The sequence below is a fragment of the Spermophilus citellus genome (genome assembly GCF_964194105.1).
Source record: "Spermophilus citellus genome assembly, chromosome: 11".
Lineage (NCBI taxonomy): Eukaryota > Metazoa > Chordata > Mammalia > Rodentia > Sciuridae > Spermophilus > Spermophilus citellus.
Window position 1 is genome coordinate 135,481,361 of NC_138192.1, and position 21,008 is coordinate 135,502,368.

A 21,008-nucleotide genomic window follows, 5' to 3' on the forward strand; every position below is an offset into this window, starting at 1 on the left:
AAAAGGAATGTTTTCATAATATTAATATACTGAAAATATTTAGGAATATTAAAGTTTGTGGTAAATTGGCAAGCCTGGCAAATTTAGCAGACTAATAACTTAGGAAATGAATCCTGTGAATCACCGTGACTTGCTAAGTGGGAACAAATCTCCAGGAATGTCACCCCAGAAGGCATGTTCCAGCTGTACCTCAGCAGCTGGGAGGGGGCTCCAGAGCCAGATCTCAGTGACTTAGACTACAGCATGGCAATGGAGGTGGTGGCACTTGGGACAATTTGGGGACCAGTCTGTTAGTTCAGTGGAGTACAGGAATGAAGTCTGACGTAGGAGACTTTAGAAGAGAAAACCCACCTCAAACACCCTCCAGTAAGGAGCTGAGGGGCTTTCAGGTTTGGTTGGATGCTGTGATCCAATTTTCCCCATTTCCTTTGCTTTCACCTAAAGCTGGCTTCCCCTTTTGGCCTTAAGGAGAGAACAGAGGTGCCTTCCCAATTCCTCCCTCCTATTGGCCCATATCAGAGACCAGACCTAATCCTGCAGCAGTGAAGAGAGTATGGCCTTCATTGATTTGCAGGAGCAATCAGAACCTCTCCTGGAGCTGGTAGACAGGGAATCTCCATCTCATTGGATGAATCCCATGAACTCTAGGGAGATACCATTCCCTCCTCATCCCAGGAAAGCAGGCCCCTTCCTTGGGATGGAGAAGAGGGAAATGGATGCTGGTAAGGCCTCCAGGGAATGAGACTGCAGCCAGTGAAGACTGGCTTCAAGATATTTGAGTATTTAGCTCAAAAGGGACCCAGGTTGCCATAACGATCTGACCAGTTATCCACAATTGGTACCTGCAGGAGAGAATGCATACCGCCAGAAGACTGTATAGACACATTTTGTGTGATATATGTAAGACTAGGTTGGGGGAAGGATGAAGAATGATTTCTGGCAGAATGATTTCAAATCTTAAGCAAAGCACAGAGAGGAAGAGGAACTGTTTTTACTATTATTACAATAAAATTGAAACTACAATCAACTAAATGTCTGTGAGGCTACGAGTTGCTCTTCGCTGTGACTGTTCCCTGAGAAATACTAAATATCAGAAAAATCGACTCAAGAGATCTTCTCTTTCTTGTTTTTTCCATACTGAGGATTAAACCCAGCAGGAATGCTTAATCACTGAGCAACATCAACAGTTCTTTTTCAGACAGTGTTTCACTAAGTTGCTGAGGTTGGCTTTGAATTTGCAATGCTCCTGTCTGGCCTCCCGAATTGCTGGGATTACAATCATGTGCCACAACACTGGGATGAAGAAATCCTAAAAGACTCTAAATAAATTTAAAAAGTCACAGGGCTAACGCCTAAAGTTATTAAGAAAAACAGAAATAATCCCGTCCTATGAAGAAATGACAAAAAGCTAATGGTAAATAGTTTTACTTTATATGAACCATGTTTTGCAATAAAAAGGGAAATAAACTCAAAGATGACAAAGGACAATTTATTAGGAAATAGATAAAGGTATAACTCTGCAACAATAACAAAAACCCACAGGAGGACATCCTTACCGTAGAAACATGTATGATTGCATGAAGGTAACCCTACTTCGTGTACAACCAGTGAAGTGAAAAAATGTGCTCCATTTATATACAATGAATTAAAGAGCATTCTGCTGTCATGTATACCTGATGAGAATTAAAAAAAAAAAAAAACCCACAGGAAACCAAGTGGCCTTCTGTCAATAGCCCATAGGACAACCATGAGGTCCTTATGAAAGCCAGAAGGACGCCGGTCAGTGTTGGATTAGCTGCTACTCGATCCAGTCCATGTCCACGTCTACCAACCACCCTTCCAGCACAGGGCCGCATGGCTCAAGCTTTAGGGAACACTGTGGGGTCCTGAGACGCCTGCCTTCCGCCAATCAGAAAGCGGGCGCAAGGCCCCACCCACGCCACGGCCAATCGGAGTCAATGCCAGGCCACGCCCAATCAGAGGGCCAATGCTAGGTCCCGCCCTAGCCACCCGCAGCTGACCCTAACCTTAACCCCGCCCGGCGGGCCCAGGCGCGGGCGGGACATCGGCCCTAAGTGGACCCTGGGGGCGGTCACCGCGATGGGCCCGGAAAGAGCTGCCCACAGCAGGTCCCCCGAGGTCGCGCCGCCGACGTTCACGCTCGTCGCCCCCGCGCTCTTCCTCGGAAACGCGCGCGCCGCGGGCGCCACGGAACTGCTGCAGCGCTCGGGTATCACGTTGTGTGTCAACGTCTCCCGCCTGCAGCCCGGCCCAAGCGCGCCCGGAGTGGCCGAGCTGCGGGTGCCCGTTTTCGACGACCCGCACGAGGACCTGCTGGTGCATCTGGAGCCCACCTGTGCCGCCATGGAGGCCGCGGTGCGCGCCGGTGGCGCCTGCCTGGTCTACTGCAAGAACGGTCGCAGCCGCTCAGCCGCTGTCTGCACTGCCTACCTCATGCGATACCGCGGCCTCTCCCTGGAACGGGCCTTTCAGGTGGGGGCTTCCGGGGCGGGGCCCGCTTTCGAGGGCGCGTCTTCCGGTAGGGGGCGGGGCGGGGCCCACCCAGAGAAGGCCCTCTGGCTTGACTGGGCGTGGTCTCTCCGGCCGGGGCGGGGTCCACTCGGGGGCGGGCCTCCTAGTTGGGCGGGGCCTGCTCTCAGGGGCGGGCCTTCCGCGCGGCTGGTCGCGCCTGGAGTTCTGCGAAACCCGCGCGGGCTGACGTTCGGTTCCTCTTTTGTTCGCAGACTGTCAAGATCGCCCGCCCGGTAGCCGAACCCAATCCGGGTTTCTGGTGTCAGCTCGAAAAGTACGAGCAGATCATCCAGGCCCAGGCACACCAGGCACACCAGGCCCACCAGGCCCGCGAGGCACACCAGGCCCACCAGGCGCGCGAGGCACACCAGGCCCACCAGGCCCACGAGGCACACCAGGCACACCAGGCACACGAGGCACACCAGGCACACCAGGCACACGAGGCACACCAGGCCCACCAGGCCCACCAGGCCCACCAGGCACACGAGGCACACCAGGCACACCAGGCCCACCAGGCACACCAGGCGCGCGAGGCACACCAGGCACACCAGGCCCACCAGGCCCGCGAGGCACACCAGGCCCACCAGGCCCGCGAGGCACACCAGGCACACCAGGCCCGCGAGGCACACCAGGCACACCAGGCCCGCGAGGCTCACCAGGCACACCAGGCACACCAGGCCCACCAGGCCCGCGAGGCACACCAGCCCCGCCAGCCCCGCCAGGCCCGGGAGCCCGCTGACCCCGGAAGCGCGCGACATGGACCCCAGCCAGCCGCGCGGTAGCCGTCTCCTGAAGCCGGGCGGGAAGGGCGTTTGCTAACGAGAGGCGGGACGTGCCCTGGTCACCGCCGCGGCCGGGCTCCACTTCCCCCAAGCCGCGTCTACCTGAAGTGCAGTTCAAAGGAGGGGACTGGGAAGCCGCTGCCAAGACCGACCATCTCTTCCTCTCACCCTGGGTCAGCTTCGTTTGTTCGTAGGTTTTGGTCAAATCTAAACCAGAGGTGGGGACGGGACCGGGTCCCAGCTGCCAGAACTCCTCCTGCCCTTTCCCAGCGCTGAGCGCGGGACCCACAGCTGAGGGCATGCGCTGCTCAGGCCTGCTGGAGCCTCAGTGCTTAGGGAGGCTGGACTTGCTGGAGCCTCAGTGCTTAGGGAGGCTGGACTTGCTGGAGCCTCAGTGCTTAGGGAGGCTGGATAAGCCTCTTCAGGCGCCTGACCCAGCAGCAGGCAGCCCTCTGCGGCCTCCTTGTGGAGGATGGACTCCCTAGTTCAGATAGGCCATCTGATGTTCTTTGGCCTTTAAACTCCTAGGAAATTAGTCACAGTCCACACTCCTTAAATAAGATAGTGGGGAAGGAGAACAGCACTCGGTGATTCCATGAATTACAGATACTGCAGTCTTTGGCTAATATGTATAAAGCAAAGAGTAAAGTGCTGTAGTTGGTGTTTGTGTGCCTCTCCATTCCTTCACTGTTTTACCCTCGTCCAGAGCCCTCAGCTCCTCCTGGCTCTGCTATTCCCTTGGGGCGCAGTGGCCTCCACACCTGCATCACACAGCCTGGGCACTGGAGATCTTCCTCCTGCCTCATGATCAGCACAAAGCTGCACCACTCCCTGAAGGTCAGAATCAGTCCCCGCCCTGCAGAGCAGCCCTGGGTTTGCCTCTGAGGAGTCCAAATAGCTGGGTGTTGTCAACCTCCTGCAAAGAGGACACTTGTCTACAGCTTTCCACCCACGGAATGAAGCTGAAGGATAGGAAGCAGTTTCACAATAATTTGTGAAAATTATTGTGGTAGTACTGAGGGACCCACCCCTCCTTGCCCCTGTACACCTGGACCTAGATTTCTGGCTGTGTAGGGTGCCACCCAACCCTGCTCATTGTTACTTGTCAGCAATGTCCATCCCTGTGTCCAGGCTTTCGTCCCCTGGTCTCTCATAGCCATTCCACCCTCCCATCAACCCTGTGGTTGCTACTGACCTGTCTCCATTTGGCTGGCTCAGCTGCAGTGCTTGCTGGGAAGGGGAACCTGGCCCCGGGTTTTACCTAGTGTGCCTGGATGATCCTTGCACATGACACCCTCAGTGAGGCCTCCTGCACCCTCTCATCAGGGCTAGACACACCCCCTGACCTGCTCTAGGTGACAAGGGTAGAAGAGCCACAGGCTCAGGCAAGGCTGAATATTTATAGGTCACTTCAGACATTATCCCAACAGTTCCATTTGCAGAGCTATCCAGCTGCTACTCCTATCAGACTCCCAGCACCTGTCCCAAGGATAGTAAGGCCCTTCTGAATGAATACTGCTTCCTTCTGGAGGCCTTTGCTGTCCTGTCAGCGAGCTGGAGCCCTGCCCATCTTGGTACCCACCTCCTAGTGAGACCAGGGACCCACTTGGTCCCCTGGGTGCCCACCCAGGTTAAGAGGGGGCAGAACATCTGTGCATTAGAATGCCCGGGTGCATGCTTGTCAGAGCTGCTTCACTGACCCTGATCACCAAAAGGCTGGAGTTCCTCTGGGAGAAACCGGGGGCAGTCCTGATTTCAGGTTTCTCTTGAGTCAGGATGAAGCCGCAGGGGACCTTGGGTGCAATGCTGAGTCCAGCAGCCAGGGGGCAATCCAGGCAGTCGCCCTGGTGGGGGTGGGGTTTCAGGTTGGGAGGGGCGCTGCTGGAGGCACCTATGGGCTTGCCTCTGCAGCCTACTGGTTTCCCAAGTCACATAGAGCTTCCAGCACCTGCAAGGTGTCCTGGTGGGCTGACTTCAATAATCACAGTGTTTTGTCTCAGAAGACTTCCTGTGTGTTAGCACCTTATAAATGTGGTATGGAGGCACGGCCCTGCCCAGCTAGGGAAGAGATAGAACAGCTCCTTTGGATTGGCAGGGTTGCCCCACTCCACCCTCCCAACGTGCAGAACCAGTTGTGGGGAGGTGACCAGGGCTCTCCAGGAGGGAAGGGATGAGTCCCCAACCCCTGCCCCCCGCCAGTCCAACTGGGGAGACTAGGGTGGCAAGATCCCATGCTCCATTGATGGCAAGAAGGGCAACAAGGGCCTGAAGACTTCCAGACCCAGGCCAACTAGCCAGGGTGGGGTCTGGAAGATGAGCCAAACTGACAGTGCCATCTAAAACAGTCTAATCCAGGGCTGTCACCTGGGCAGGGTGTTGGGACCCCAGGTAACTGATCCCTGAAAGGCAGCAAAGAGTGATCCCACCTCAGTTCTCTTCCCTCTTGTCTTGGATCAGGACTGACCTCTGTGTCTCATTGACAGAGCCTTGGGGTTCCTGGAGTTTGGAGTGCTCCCCAGCTAAGAGGTCACATGGAGCCACAGGAAATGTGAAGGGATGCCTCAGTGCTCACACCCCACATCTGGGAAGGGGTCTTTCCACCAGAGCGGCAGGAAGCGCCACGTTGGTTACAGGTTGAAAGACTGGGTCCAGACAGCTTGAGCACTACCTAGGAATGAACAGGCACACCTTGATCCAGCAGGAGAGAAAAGACACTCCAAGAACCTGCGTTCTCACACCCTTGTCCACAGCCAGTGCTGGGCACCAGGCAGACCCCGCCAGGTGAGAAGGTCTCTGAGTCCAGGCCTAGTACAAGCAGGCTCTGGGAAAAGTGGCTGAGCTGCACAGAATGCAGTTTCAAAACAGTCTGCCCTCCAGCCAGGCCAGTTTTTAAGGCAGCCGGGCTTAAGAGAACTTTCCCTAACCATGGGAGCATTTCCCGTCTGCTGTCCATTCCCTGACTGCAACACACAGGTAGACTCCGAAATACGGCTGTGTAAGTGACAGCTGTACTTAATTTAAATATAAACAGCCACACACGCAAGGGCTGTGGTACTTGCTAGCTCTCATCTTGAAGCTCCTGGGCTCTATTAACACCGCGTGCCAGACACAGGCCAACTGTCTGATTCGCGAGTAGGTGGGTCGGGGACCAAGAGAATCACTCCCAGGGTCTGCACCCAGAATAGACAGTCAGCGCCGAGTTCCCGACATTGCACTCCCCGGACACAGACCACACAAGCTACAACCCTCCCGGTACCGCAGGTGTCGCGGGGCTCAGTAGCCGCCGCTGCAGTAGCTGGCCGGCTACAAACTGAAAGAGCGGTGACCCCGCCTCCGGAGTCTCCCCTGCGCGGCCAGGTGGAAAGTGAAGAGAGCAGGGCTGGGGAGCGCGCACAGGTACCTCACGCGCCGTGGCCCCTAGCTCCCAACACAGTGCCCGGGATCACAGCGTCCTGGTTCCTGCGCCCTCTCCACTCAGCGCTCGGCGCCCCAAGCCCGGCCCGCCCCGCTGGCGCACAGGCCCGGGCCCCGCGCACAGCGCCCCCGGCGGCGGCCGCCGAGCGGAGTCCGAGCGGGGCGGCGCACGGCGCGGGGCCGGGCCGGGCGGCTCCCGGCGCGACTTCCTGTTGTGCCCGCGCCCCGCCGCCGCCGCCGCCGCCGCAGCCCGGCGCCCCTTGCCCGCCGCCCGCGGCCCGGCGTGGCCGCAGCCCATGGATTTCACTTAGCGCCAGCGGCCATGGCGGCACAGTGCTGCTGCCGCAAGGCGCCTGGCGCGGAGGCCGCACCCGCCCGCCCGCCGCCCGAGCCGCCGCCCGCCCTGGACGTGGCCTCGGCCTCCAGCGCGCAGCTCTTCCGCCTCCGCCACCTGCAGCTGGGCCTGGAGCTGCGGCCCGAGGCGCGCGAGCTGGCTGGCTGCCTGGTGCTCGAGCTGTGCGCGCTGCGGCCCGCGCCCCGCGCGCTCGTGCTCGACGCGCACCCGGCCCTGCGCCTGCACTCGGCAGCCTTCCGCCGCGCCCCCGCCGCCGCCGAGACGCCCTGCGCCTTCGCCTTCCCCGCCCCAGGGCCGGGGCCCCCGCCGCCCCCGCTGCCCGCCTTCCCCGAGGGTCCCGGCACCGAGCCCGCCTCCTGCCCTCTGGCCTTCAGGCTGGACCCGTTCACCGACTATGGCTCCTCGCTCACGGTCACTCTGCCGCCTGAACTGCAGGCGCACCATCCCTTCCAGGTCATCCTGCGCTACACCTCGACCGACGCCCCCGCCGTGAGTCCCTCCCGGTGCGCGCAGGGGCTACAAGGCAGGGTGGTGGTGGTGGTGGTGGTCCGCAGGGCTCTCCAGGTGGCTTCTTGCCGCGCTGCCAGGCCAGGAGACCTTAATCTGCACCCTGCACATGGGGCACCTGCAGAGAACGTGGGGGCAGCTTGGCTCTGGAGTCCTGCCCTAGTGCCTTCTGCAATTCCCAGCTGCTTCCTGTGAACACTTAGGAACTTTGGGTAGAGCTCCAGGTCCAGGCCCGGTGGCAGTGGGGACCGTGACAGCATGTCACCCAGCAAGGTCCCTGTTCAGATGTTCTGTCCATGTCTGGGCTCAAGAGCAGCTTCTGATGGGCACCTGCCAAGCCATACTGGAGCCTGGCATTGAGGGGCTGGGGATGTAAGATGCAGAAGGGCCTCCTAGTGACCTTGCCTTCAGAGGGCTCAAACACCCACATCTGTTCTTTGGAGGTGGGCTGAGGGAAGGCCAGTCCCAGTGGGAGGCAGAGGAGAGGCTCGTGGACCGTGGGGCTTGGCTCTGGGCTCCAGCGCTGGGCCGGCAGTCTGCTGAGGTGGGTGGGCCTCATACTCCCAGCACAGATGCACTAGGCTCTGCAGGGCTTTTGGCACAAGGCACCCCACCACTCCAGAGGACCTGCCAGAAAAGCCACGTGATCCAAGTCAGGCATTATGACTGCATGCCCAATGGTGGGGCTTGCAGGATGGAGCAGAGCCTTTCAGTTCCAAAGCATGGCAGTTCATGCCAGGTCCCCAGGAAGCACATAAAGCACACATATGACATCCAGTGTGCATACACAGCATGTTCACAGTTCTGGGAGTCTTGGAGGGTCTGGTTTTTCACTGCCTGGGACACCCAAATGGACAGGTCAGAAATCAGGATGGGCCAAGGTGACAACTGGGCAGGAAAAGCCCAGATTGGAGGTACACCTGTGGGCCTCCTGCACTTTCCCAGGAGCTCTGAGCAGAGCCTGCCACTTCATTGTCCTCCCAGAGCCCTGTGGGTCTGCCAGCTGCTGGCCCGCAGGGCTGGACCCTGCATGTGCAGTCCAGGGCTCTCTGGTGTCAGGTGTGCCTCTCTACACGACAAGTGAGAACTGAGGAACAACTTCCTTCCCTGGACCTCATCTTGAACTTGGACCCCATGTGTCTGTTCTACCAGTGCCAGCCAAGTGGAGGGCCAGAGCTTTTGCCAGGCTGTGCAGACAGGGCCAGTGCATAAAGTGTGGCCATTGTTTCTGGGCTTCCCTTGCCCTGCAGGGTGTCCCTTGATTGTTTCAGACAGGGAATGGTGAGGTAGTCCCTTCAGACTGAGTAGATCCAGGATTGGTGGGCTGGGGACCAGGCTTGATGTGTGAGCTAGTCTATTTGCAGAAGCAGAGTGGCCTCTAGCTTTGGGCATTCACTGTTGCATGTGAGCACTGCAGAGCTCAGGGTCATGCCCCTAAGCCTGTCCTTCTGCCAAGCAGGGGGACAGCTGGGTTGTCCCACTCCCTGCCAGTAGGCCCTCCAGAGGGGCTGCATACTCTGGTCCATGCCCTCACACCCCAGCAAGAACAGCTTTTTTCCTGACCCACAGTGTCTGTTCCTTCCCTACCAGATAGATGTTCAGCGGCTGAACAGGTTGCCCTGCTGGGGCTCAGTGACCCACCTCTGGGGTAGGGGCCAGCCTCTCAATGGAGAGCAGACAGCTGAGGTTAAGGGGTGAGAGCTGGGGAGAGCCTGAGGGGCCCCTGGGGAGGGAGGGCACTCCAGGAGTAGAGACGATGCAGAGGAGGAAGGGGGCTAAAGGCACGTGGAGAATGGCCAGGGCCTGTCCTCCAGCATGGTCAGGGAACACCTGCAGAGGGCTTCACGCACTGCAGGGACACTCCGCCACAGAGGTCCCTAGGTTCTGGGCCTGCAGACCCCAGAGCTCTGGGGCAGGACCAGGAGGCTGCACAAGGTCCCAAGACAGGTCTCTAGGGCAGCCCTGGGCCACCATAAACAGAACCTCCGCAGGCTTGCTCTGGTGAGGAGACAGGGACAGGACAGCCAGAAGGAAGAAATCTGCCAACAGACAGGAGTCAGATCTGTGTGGAAGGCAGCACTTCCGGACCTGGGACCCGCCTGAGCGTGGGGTCTGCAGGGCAGGCAGCCAGCCCCCTGGTCTGGGGGTGACGACTCCCAGGTCTGGCCTCTACTACCCCCTATGATAGTGGCCACTTTTTTTTTTTTAATTTTTTAAAGAGAGAGTGAGAGAGGAGAGAGAGAGAGAATTTTTTTTTAATATTTATTTTTTAGTTCTCGGCGGACACAACATCTTTGTTGGTATGTGGTGCTGAGGATCGAACCCGGGCCGCACGCATGCCAGGCGAGCGCGCTACCGCTTGAGCCACATCCCCAGCCCTAGTGGCCACTTTCAATTGCAGATCTGCCCACTCTTGGAGGAGAGTTGGAGATGTCTTCCAGTTGTGGCCTGTTTGTTTGACTTTGTTTCGGCAATCAAACTGCCCCAGTCGCTGGCAGGGTGGGTGCAGGACCAGGCAGCATAGTGGCAGCTCTCAGGGTGGGCCTGGCCTCTGCCTCTAGGGTACAGAAAGTCTCAGCAGCAATGGGGTGGGAGGGAGGCTTGGCCCTGAGGGTGGGCCAGAAGAGCAAACCAAGCCACCTGCTCCAGCCCTGCCTCCAGGCACAGCCAGAAGCCCTCCAGGGCCACTCCTGTCCTCTTGGCACTTGGTGTCTGGCCTTCGTCCTGGCAGGCTGCCCTGGCCTGAATGCTGGCCCTGGGCACAGGCTGACTCCTTGGCAGTGTTGGTCACAGGAGCCTCTGGTTCTCCCGCTTTCTGTGATCCTGGCTGAGACCATGTTGGCTGCCCGCTGTGGGGGTTTGGACCAGGTTCTGCTGTGCCTTGGCTCCCCTTGGAGCTCAGGTAATGCCAGGAAGGGCTTTCTTCTCTCCTCCCTGTTAGGACTGGGCTGGACCCAGACACGTGGCCTCCTTCCTGGCAAGGCCTGGCTATGGGGACTAGGGCAGGCCACAGGCCATGCTCCAGCTAATGACTCTTGCTATTCCCCCCACCCAGGGAGAGGTGAGGACACCAGGTAGGCAGTGCAGGCTATGGACAGGAGCTGTGGTCTGTGACAAGCCCAGCAGTGGTCCCCTTCCATCCCCTTCCAGACCCCTACTGCCTTCCTCCCCTGCCACTGCCCCTTCCTTGGCCCCAAGGCTCTGGCCTACAGCCTCAGGCCAGGTGACGGCTGACACTCAACCCCGCCTGCAGATCTGGTGGCTGGACCCAGAGCTGACCTACGGCAATGCCAAGCCCTTCGTCTTCACCCAGGGCCACTCCGTGTGCAACCGCTCCTTCTTCCCGTGCTTCGACACACCTGCCGTCAAGTGCACCTACTCAGCTGTGGTCAAGGTCGGGGCCCACCTGTGCCTCCTTCAGGGGCTGCATGAAGGGCCGAGGCCACTGGCCTGGCTAGTCACTGGGGAGCTTGCCTACCTCTTCTTCTCTGTTGCCTGTTTGGGCTGTGGCCCCAGATGCCACTAGGCCACTGTCCTAGAGAAATCCACCTCCCCACTGTGCAGAAGGACAGCTCTGCAGGGAGGGTGGCCAGGTTGCATTCCTGATGAGGCCCTTCCTAGACCACAGTGAGGCCCTGCCTGGACAAGAAGCCTTCTGTCAGGAGCATGGCTTGTAGGGCTGTCTGATGGGGTGTTGGGTTCCCTCTCATGGATGGGGAGCTCCTTGACCGAGATTGTGGGACCCCCACCCAGGGGAGAGGTGGGGACACCAGGTGGGCAGTGCAGGACCCCCCACTGGAAGGTATAGGGCTCCCTGGTGAAGACCTGGGTCCGTATCACAGATATGGGTCTCCTGCCCTGGGGGTGAGTGCCCTGCCTGGTAGACTGCCTATCCTCAGCTGGCCCCCTTGCAGGCCCCATCAGGGGTACAGGTGCTAATGAGTGCCACCCAGAGTGTGTACCTGGAGGAGGAAGGTGTCTACCGCTTCCACATGGAGCACCCTGTGCCCGCCTACCTCGTGGCCCTTGTGGCTGGAGACCTCAAGCCAGCAGACATCGGACCCAGGTAGGCCTCCGGTCCTGCTGCTCCCATGCAAGGTGGTCCAGGCCTCAGGCAGAGCCCCCACAGCCTGGGTCTGCACCCTGCACCCACAGCTGCCCTGCCCAGGCCCCTGGGCTGCAGGTATGTGGCCTGCTGCCAGGCCCTGCTCATCCACACATTCTCAGACCAGACAGCCTGACCTGTCCAGTGCTCTATTAGCCTGAACTTCCAAGGCCACATGCAGCCACATGCTCTCGCAGGTTCCTTTACCCAGAGACAGAACAGATCAAATGGTCGCAGAGTGCGGGGCCACCCCTGCACTCTGGAGGGAAGGGCCACTGTAGCCCCTGTCCAGGGTGGTGGGCTAAGGCAGTCAGCCCAGCCAGAGGAGGCAGAAGGAAGGCCTCAGCCCACGCTCTGCACCCTCTGCAGGAGCCGCGTGTGGGCAGAACCATGTCTCCTCCCCACGGCCACCAGCAAGCTGTCAGGGGTGGTGGAGCAGTGGCTGAGTGCGGCAGAGCGGCTCTACGGGCCGTACATGTGGGGCAGGTACGTCCTGTCCCCTGGCGGCCTGCCACCACATGAGGGAGGCCACGTCCCTGCCCTTTGGAGGAAGAAGGGGCATGCCCTAGGCCCTGTCCCCCATCTCCTGGGAAGAAGGGAACTCCCTGCAGGGCTGGAGTGCTGCCCCCGATGGAGGGCCTGTGAGGCCTGCTAATGCCCTCCATCACCTGCACTCACGGCACAGGTACGACATCGTCTTCCTGCCACCCTCCTTCCCCATCGTGGCCATGGAGAACCCCTGCCTCACCTTCATCATCTCCTCCATCCTGGAGAGTGACGAGTTTCTGGTCATTGATGTCATCCATGAGGTGGCCCACAGCTGGTTTGGCAATGCCGTCACCAACGCCACGTGGGAGGAGATGTGGCTCAGCGAGGGCCTGGCCACCTACGCACAGCGCCGCATCACCACAGAGACCTATGGTACCACCTGGGGAGGAGTCTGGAGCAGCCTCGGGCAGATGGGGCACTGCCCTCTGCCAGGGGCTAGAGCTGGCCCAGCCTCCTGTGTTCTGTGTCCTGCTCTCCTCTGGGGTCTGGCCCACAGGCTCAGGGCAGGGAGCTAAAGGGCCAGCGTGGCTCCACTGTGGCAGCTCTCCCGACTCCACCACCTCCTCTCGCCTGCCTGGTCCTCCCCACCCAGGTGCCGCCTTCACCTGCCTGGAGACAGCCTTCCGCCTGGACGCCCTACACAGGCAGATGAGGCTCCTTGGAGAGGACAGTCCAGTCAGCAAGCTGCAGGTCAAGCTGGAGCCAGGTGCCTGCTCCCACCAGGCCTGTGCCTGGGACCCTGTGGATGCCACCCACCCCTCAGGCCTCCTTCCCTGCCTCTGGCTGGCTCAGGCCAGGCTGAGTCCCCATCGAGGTCAGGATGGGTGTTCCCAGCCCAGGGAACGCCTTCTGGGCTACCCTGGCCTGCCACTGTCTCATGCCTTCAAGTGCCCATCCCTGAGATGTAGACCCTCAGGTGCCCGGGCCCCCAGGCAGGGAAGGGCCAGGCCCACCCCTGCACACCCAGGGTGCTAGTAGGATCCTGACCTTATGAGGGACAGTGGCCCTCTGCCCATCCTGCTCCTCAATGCAGGCCACAGCCCCCCCTCCCCTGCCAGCCCAGACAAGGTATTCCCTGCAGGCGTGAACCCCAGCCACCTGATGAACCTGTTCACCTATGAGAAGGGCTACTGCTTCGTGTACTACCTGTCCCAGCTCTGTGGAGACCCCCAGCGCTTTGACGACTTTCTCCGCGTGAGCAGACTGCACCTGCGCCTCCTGCCTGAGCCCCGCCCCAGCACACAGGGCTGCCTGTCTTGGGGGGAGGGTGGAGTCGGGAGGGACACCCAGAGCCCTAACAGGACCTGGCCTGCTGAGACACCACGTCCTTCCTCTCCTGTCCACCCCAGTGGGCCGCTCTACAGGCCCTGGGCTGCTCACGTCCATGGCACACACCCCGAGTTGCTATGAAGGCCCCAGCTCTGACAGGGGCCAGGCGTGCCCAGCCCTCCAGGCCTGCTCAGGCGCCACCCCCCCTCACATAGGCCTATGTGGAGAAGTACAAGTTCACCAGCGTGGTGGCCCAGGACCTGCTGGACTCCTTCCTGAGCTTCTTCCCAGAGCTGAAGGAGCAGAGTGTGGACTGCCGGGCAGGTGAGAGTGGGGACCTGTCTGCCCAAGCTGCTGGCCCTACCTGGAGAAAAGCCCCATCTGTCACATCTTTCCTTTAGCCAGCCCTCACTGACCCCCGTGGACTCCAAGCCTGGACCATGAGAACAAAGGAGGCTGTGCCTCCCAGCCTGAGGGGGCCTCCTGGAGGAGGCGGCCCTTAGGTGGAGCAGGCCAAGTTAGGAGCCAGGGGACCAGGGCCCAGCGGGATCCTAGGGGCCCGGTTGGCCCTGCTGGCTCCACTACACCACACCCTCGAGGACTTCCCAGAGGGTCTGAGGGTATGGGGGGTCAAGGAAGGAGCTGGAGGGCCCTGAAATCCAGGGAGGGGCCAGAATTTGCTGGAAGGCAATTAGGCACAGCTGGGAGATCTGGGCATGGTGACCCTAAATTCTGGAAGGTCCCTGAGTACCTCAAGTGTTTTGGGGGGTAGGGGAGTGGCCAGCCTGGTACCACTGCTTTAGAGCGTGTGTCATCACCTCTCGCAGTGAAGTCACCTTTAAAGAACTCAATTGTCTTGTGCCCAGGCTGGGCCTGGAGAGGGTGGAGGTCACATGGCCACTGATCCGAGTCCTTCTGGCTTCCCTGTGACCTTCACAGGAGTCTCTCTGGGGGCTTAAAGAGGCAGGCAGGCACTGGCTGGAGATGACTCTTCCCAAATTACCCATGTTCCTGGGAGCCTCAGTCCCTGGAACCAGCCCCTTCAGGCTGGGTCTTCTGGGCAGGCTGGGTGGGACCACAGGACCGCTGTTCCTGGCAGGGCTGGAGTTTGAGCGCTGGCTCAATGCCACGGGCCCACCGCTGGCCGAGCCGGACCTATCTCAGGGGTCCAGCCTGACCCGGCCTGTGGAGGCCCTGTTCCAGCTGTGGACGGCGGAGCCCCTCGATCAGGCGGCAGCGTCAGCCAGTGCCATCGACATCTCCAAGTGGAGGACCTTCCAGACCGCACTCTTCCTGGACCGGCTCCTGGATGGGTCCCCGCTGCCTCAGGGTGGGTCCCTCAGCCAGCAGGTGGCCTCGGGGGGAGTGGCACTGGCCTGGCCTGACTTGCTGCTGCCCCACAGAGGTGGTGATGAGCCTGTCCAAATGCTACTCCTCCCTCCTGGACTCCATGAATGCTGAGATCCGCATTCGCTGGCTGCAGATCGTCGTGCGCAACGACTACTACCCAGACCTCCACCGGGTGCGGCGCTTCCTGGAGAGCCAGGTGCAGCCACCTGCCTGGGGTCGTGGCTGGGGGTGGCCTCACCTCAGGGGCCCCACCGCCCTCTGTCTCCAGCCTGACTGCTCAGGCAGGAGGCACACCAGAGAGCTGGGTGGGAAGGTCTGGGGGTCTGGGCTGGGAACCAGCCTGAGTCGGGGGAGACAGTTATAAGTCAAAGCTCAGAGGCAACCTGGACTGTACCAGTCCTTGGAGAGACCATGGAGGCCCAAGATGGGAGGAGTTGGTGTCCAAGGGTCTCCACTCATAGCCTGGACCTGGCTGGGCCTCCAGCCTGTGGTGTTCAGCTCCCAGGTGGGCACAGGGGCATCCAAGTTCCAACAGTGGCAGGTTCCAGCCTGTGGGACCTGACTTGCCTGGGGCACCCCTCCAGCCCCACACCCAGCCAGCAGGGAATATGAGGTCAGGGTGACCGGCTGGTGGGGGTCTGGGCTGGTGAAGTAGCTGGAGCAGGTCCAGGGATTGGAAGGCTCCAGCCAGGCGGGGTTGGTGGGAGAGGCCCGAGGAGCCCACAAGGTGACCTGGTGTCCCCACAGATGTCGCGCATGTACACCATCCCACTGTATGAGGACCTCTGCACGGGTGCCCTCAAGTCCTTTGCACTGGAGGTCTTCTATCAGACGCAGGGCCGGCTGCACCCCAATCTGCGCAGAACCATCCAGCAGATCCTGTCCCAGGGCCTGGGCCCCAGTGCCGAGGCCAGCACTGCGCCCAACGCTGAGCTGGCCAGAGCTGGGGCAGAGGCAGGGTCAGACTCCGCAGCCCTGCTGCTTGGCGACGAGGCCCCCAGTAGCACCATCTCTCTCAGGGATGTCAACGTGTCCGCCTAGCCCTGACATTGGGCCAACCTTAACCTCCCAGACACCAAGATTGTGCCTTCTGTGGCCCGGGCCGCCATGACTGCGCCTTGGCTCTGGCCACGAGCTCGGCCCGGGCCCATGAGCCTCTCCTTTGGGCTCTCCCAGGCTGAGGGCTGGGGGAGAGGGATTCTGTCTAGTGGCAGCCCTGGGGGCCTGAGCTCATCCTGTCCCAGCTCTCCTGCACTGTGGGCCTCAGGACTGGCCTTATACACCACGCCTCCCATCTCAACACTGACAGCCAGGCGTGGCCCCGGACACCCGCACCTGCTGGACACCATCCTGGGACCGCAGCTCCAGCAGCTCATGGCAACCACCACACTGTGCCTTACGTCTGCAGACAGGCTGCACTGCCCCCGAAGCACAGCTTCCCCAGAACCCTGCACTGTTATCCCCTGGCAGAGGGACAAGGACACGATGTACCCTCACTGTGGGGGCAGGGGACAGGAGAGAAGGGGCATCACATGGGGAGCCTTGGCCCCTCGGCACATGGAGTCCAGGCCCCAGAGGCCTGTTCTCCCAGCTGCCTGGGGTAGCGGCACAGCCATCCGGCTCACCCCAAGAAAGGGGTGGTGCTGATGCTCTTGGGGCACACCTGCTGGAGGCACCAGGTAGGAAGGCTCCAGCTTGGGACTGTGCAGTGGGCACCACGTGACTGTCCCATTAAACCTCCACTCTGCAGACTGACCTCCCTTTCTGTCTGTCCCCATGCCTGTCCTCTGCCCTGTATGGGGCTGGGGTTTGGGGCAAGCACTGCCCCAGAGCCCACAGCAGCAGGCCCCCCCTTGTCCTCTGCCAGGCCTCCTGGGCATGAGCATAGCCTCCCCAGGACCTGCAAAGTGGCAGGCTGTCACACCCTGACTGTGGACCGTCCCCCGAGCCTGGCCTTGGTGGCAGGTCTCTTCCACAGTGGAGTGCAGGCAGAGGCATTTGTGGCCGGGACAGTCTTGGAGGTCACGGGTGTAGGAACCGTAGGAAGTCCCCCAATGCAGGGCCACCACCATTATGGCAGGCCATGAGGTTTGATGTCCCCACTGTGACAAAGGCAGCTCTGCTCACAAGGTGGTGGCTGGCACAACTCCTCATAGCCACTCAAGGACTCAGGCTGGCAGCAGGGCCACCATCTGGCAACATGCTGTGGCCTGGGGGTAACACATCTCTTGTCCCAGCTGGCTGGCCACCCTCCAGTCTCTGTCACCAGTTGTCTCATGCACCCTCTTTCCTGTTCAGGATGTACCCTCCCACTTCCCAGGGGAGACAGTCCAAGTACCCTCCAAAAGTTTGGGACCAGGGTTTGGGTCACCTCTCCATAAGATGGCTCATGTGCACAGTCCACCTCAGCACTGGGACATCAGGGACAGGAACCCAAAGGTCACCTTACCCTCATAAGGAGCACTGAACAGGGAGGGGATGGATGCAGTGGTGCCCTACACAGAGAAGGACAGGGTCACCTGATCTCAGCCCTGTCGGGTGGCCACAACCAAAGCCAGCACGCAGCTGCGTTCTCTGGACGTAGGCACCATCCTCATAAGGACCCACCTTTTTGCTGGTTCCTTGCCCTCGCCCCAATATGGGGTCCACAGATAGGCTGTCCCTGGCAGCCTCTTCCCCGTGAAAGCTGCCTCCAGGTCTCCAGCCAAACTAATCCCAGGCTCGTGGTTTCTTTGGCAATTATTCAAGGCAACACCTTTGTGGTCTCCGGCTTCCTGAGCCCAGTGCCAGGCGCCACAGCCGCACCCACAGAGCTGCCTCCAGACACTGCTTGGATCTGTCAGAAGAGACACCTAGCAGTGACAGCCACAGTGGGGGCACGCCCAGGATGCCATCCTTGATGCCATTCTGTCCCGGCTCTGCACACTCCCATCAGCGGGCAGAGGCAGGCCCTTTGAGAAAAGCCCTGCCCTCCTGGCCTGCCTTACTGCCTTTCTCCAGCTCCCAAACCTGGAAGGTGCCATCAGTTCCCTTCCTGTAGGTCCTTGGCAAGGCAGCCTGTGACCAATCTTCACTGCCAACCCGCTCCCCACCTCCTCCACTCCCACTCCTGTCAGTGCATGCCACCTGCTTCGCAAGGCCCACAGGTGAGCCAACATTCCAGCTGTGTTTGCTGACAGCCACAGCCCAGTCTGGTCATGCATGCCCATGTTCTGTCAGGCTGGACTGCTGGAGCCACCAGCAACGCGGCAGCACTGCTGTCTGCAGCAAGGAAGTTCACGTCTCATCTCGGCTGGCAGGGTGGCTGGGCTTTCTCCTTAGGGTGCTGATGGAGGAGACAGGATAACAAGAGCTGTGGAGGGCCCCACACCACTTCTGTTCCTTCAGGCCCACCCACCCCAGCCTGAGCACGGCAGTCGGAGTATTTGGCAGACAGCACCCATCACCACCGGAAGAGCTGAGGCCAGAATGTTGGGAAATACCTGCATTTAAGAACAGGGTAGGAGCTTACCACAGGTAGGAAGAGAGTGGTTAAAGGAACCAGGATGTTACTGAAAAGGGGACGGGGCCTCAGTGCAAGAGACTGGCCTCCAGAGGCCAGCTGGAGGGCTGAAGCCTGAGGCAACAGTGTGAGGAGGTGGGTGAATTTGCATGTTCCGTCCCTATTGCTGGAGGCTCTCCAGTCCTTAGAGTCCAGATGAAGTTTTCTGAGTCTCAGTTAATGTCTTATGAAGTTAGACTTGTCCTTAGTGCTTCTCTTCCTTTCCCTACTCTTACTAAAACTTACTGGTAGTATTTGCTTCTTAAGTCCAGAGGTTTTGGACAGAATAGTGGGAACTTCTAGCACAAAGATCAGGCACAACTGAGAATTACTCACTTGGGTTAGTAAACATGTGGAAAAGGACAACATGCTCAGCCAACCAAATTTAGACCAAACAGAGTTGAAGAATTATCAGAAGAGGGCTTTAGGACACATTAAAGAATCGGACAAATGGTGCGTGTATCTGTGTGTCTGCATGCATGTGAAATAAACTATACAACAGGACTAGGTCTTTGTGAAACAAGAACAGGTAGTAATGAAAAAACGGCCAAATACCTTAGAATTTTTAAAAAGTTAATTATTAAGAGAAATAAAATGAAAATTCTGTAGAATAGTCACAATGAAGAGGAAATTCATAGCCTGGAATATCAAGACAGAGTGAAGTGATTTTTTTAAGAAAAAAGTAATAGAAACTACTTAAGGTTTGGGGGTCAAGAATTAAAAGTAAAACTACACAAAGAAGTTAAATTTGATCAAGGCATCCTAATCCTCAACTATTTGTTCCTCTTGTCATACTAGGGGCCCTACCAAGAGTCCTTCCTCCCACCAAGACTTCAGCCTCCCTTTTCTGTAGCTGCTTTCTCCTCCTTCCTCCTCTGATTCTCACCTCTCTGCTTTCCCCATCAGCCCATCCCACTCATCCAGGCGGAGCCATGCCCTCAGAAGCCTACCTACCCAAGTACCCATGGAGGGTTCCCTAACAAAGGCTGTTTGTACTGAGAGGAATATGATGTCAGCTGCAAAGACTATCCCCCCACCCTCTTTCCCCAGGAATAATCACTTGGTCAGACACTGGGAGAACAGAATCCCAAGAGAAGGGGAATCATAGCCCAGTGTGGGGCTGGGCAGGGACATCCTCAGTTATGTGTGGAGCATGGTAAGGGTATGGCCAGAGCCGCTAGGCTCAGCACAGGACCTGAGAGAGCTCTTGCTGGCCAAGGCAGAGTGTTCAGACCAATGCCACCTAGAGAGCACTCTTTGTTCAAAATGAATGAACAAACAAAAACCTCACAGTCTCTCAAGTGGATTCAACAACCGTGATACTGGCAACAGCCCACATCTAAAATCTGCTCACCTCTAAGGACAGAAGCCAACTTTGGAGACTATCTACATAATACTCATAATAAGGTTTAAGAACACACCTGGGGATAATAGGTTAAAAAAATCCTATAAGAACCATGTATTGTTTTTGTAATGGGAAAAAACCAAGGCTTAATCTAAAATATCACCAAAAAAGAGCCCCTGCTCTGCTGTGGTGAGCAGAGTGAACTAGGCCTGCCTGGTGTGAAGCAGAGATGCTGGTCTTTCCTCCTATATGGGCCTCGGCCATGGCCTGCCGCCTCTGAAGCCTGAGTTCTTCACTCATAAAACAGGACAGGAATGCCGACCTCTGGGATGCGTAAGGATCACACAAACAACACTCAACATTCCAAAGGCAGCTCAGCCCTTTAAGTCTTTGGTATTTGTATTCGCCCAGGTAAACCCTCTTCACTATCCTTAGAAAGCCAACTGTGGGCCAGGAAAGACCAAGCTGGTTCCTGTTCTAGTCCTGCTAGAAGGATTCCTCTAACTGGAACCTTTAGTGCTTGGTTTAAAGGTAAATTGCGTGTTTGTGTGGGAAAGGGGAGAAACCCAAGCTTCTAGGACCCCACCCCCACTGTATCAATCTGAGAGATTTCCCAGAAGGAGATCCATGCTTGGGTCACTGGCAACCCCCTCCAAGCCCAGGACCATAACTGTTGCTAACTGTCCTTCAAGGACCAGGACTGTGAATGCCACTGGCCACTCCTGGAGGCCCAAGAACAGTACCTTTGCTGACCACTCCCTATGGCCCAGGACTGGCTGCCTGATTTGTGTCCAATTCCTAATTTGATCCTCAAGACCGTCGAACAGGCACTACCATGGGACTATAGGTGGGGAAGCAGAGGCTCCAGGAAGGGCCAGGACTCTAGCTGGGCAGGTCCAGGGGATCTTTGCTTAACAACACTGGAGATTCTGGAGCCTGGGCTGCTGCCTGGGGCCCCTTTTAGGCCCACTGGGGCAGGTGCCAGGCCCGTGTCACTTTTCAGGCTTGAAGGGGCAGGATGTGCATAGTGAAAACTGGCCCTGCAGGGACATGACAGCTGGCCTGTTCCCCAGCAGGTGGACAACACGGGCTGCAGGTCTTCCCTGGCCACGGGCCTGAACTACCCTGTGTTTCAGACCTGAAAACCAAGCTGTGTGCGTGCTCCACTGTTCTTTGTCCTACTGGCTTACTGATCTGATGGGGTCCAAAGTTAATCTCTCTTCCAATCCTGTGGTGCCACCACCTAGAGCACCTGCAAT

General features: G+C 58.7%; 3 protein-coding genes across 4 annotated transcripts in view; 2 read left to right on the plus strand and 1 right to left on the minus strand.

Moving 5' to 3' along the window:
• The window catches only part of ANKMY1 (ankyrin repeat and MYND domain containing 1), a 67,322-nt gene extending 60,476 nt beyond the window's left edge, over positions 1-6,846 (minus strand). Inside the window, exons 1-2 of one of the 2 annotated variants that reach the window (XM_081260458.1) lie at positions 6,715-6,846; positions 5,779-5,982 (exon numbers count right to left, since the gene is read on the minus strand). The gene's annotated coding sequence lies outside the window, so the exon portion shown is untranslated. The remainder of the gene's footprint in view (positions 1-5,778; positions 5,983-6,714) is intronic. The other variant, XM_081260459.1, reaches the window with a different exon arrangement.
• DUSP28 (dual specificity phosphatase 28) lies at positions 1,969-3,979 on the plus strand. Its single transcript, XM_081260465.1, has 2 exons — positions 1,969-2,493; positions 2,745-3,979. Exons 1-2 carry the CDS (start codon positions 2,101-2,103, stop codon positions 3,312-3,314), a joined length of 963 nt encoding a protein of 320 aa, XP_081116591.1. The 5' UTR covers positions 1,969-2,100; the 3' UTR covers positions 3,315-3,979.
• Positions 6,847-6,871: 25 nt separating the features above from the next.
• On the plus strand, positions 6,872-16,619 carry RNPEPL1 (arginyl aminopeptidase like 1). Its single transcript, XM_081260462.1, has 11 exons — positions 6,872-7,572; positions 10,844-10,984; positions 11,505-11,656; positions 12,065-12,181; positions 12,381-12,616; positions 12,837-12,950; positions 13,326-13,438; positions 13,729-13,837; positions 14,613-14,843; positions 14,917-15,059; positions 15,611-16,619. Exons 1-11 carry the CDS (start codon positions 7,051-7,053, stop codon positions 15,902-15,904), a joined length of 2,172 nt encoding a protein of 723 aa, XP_081116588.1. The 5' UTR covers positions 6,872-7,050; the 3' UTR covers positions 15,905-16,619.
• Positions 16,620-21,008: the final 4,389 nt, after the last annotated feature.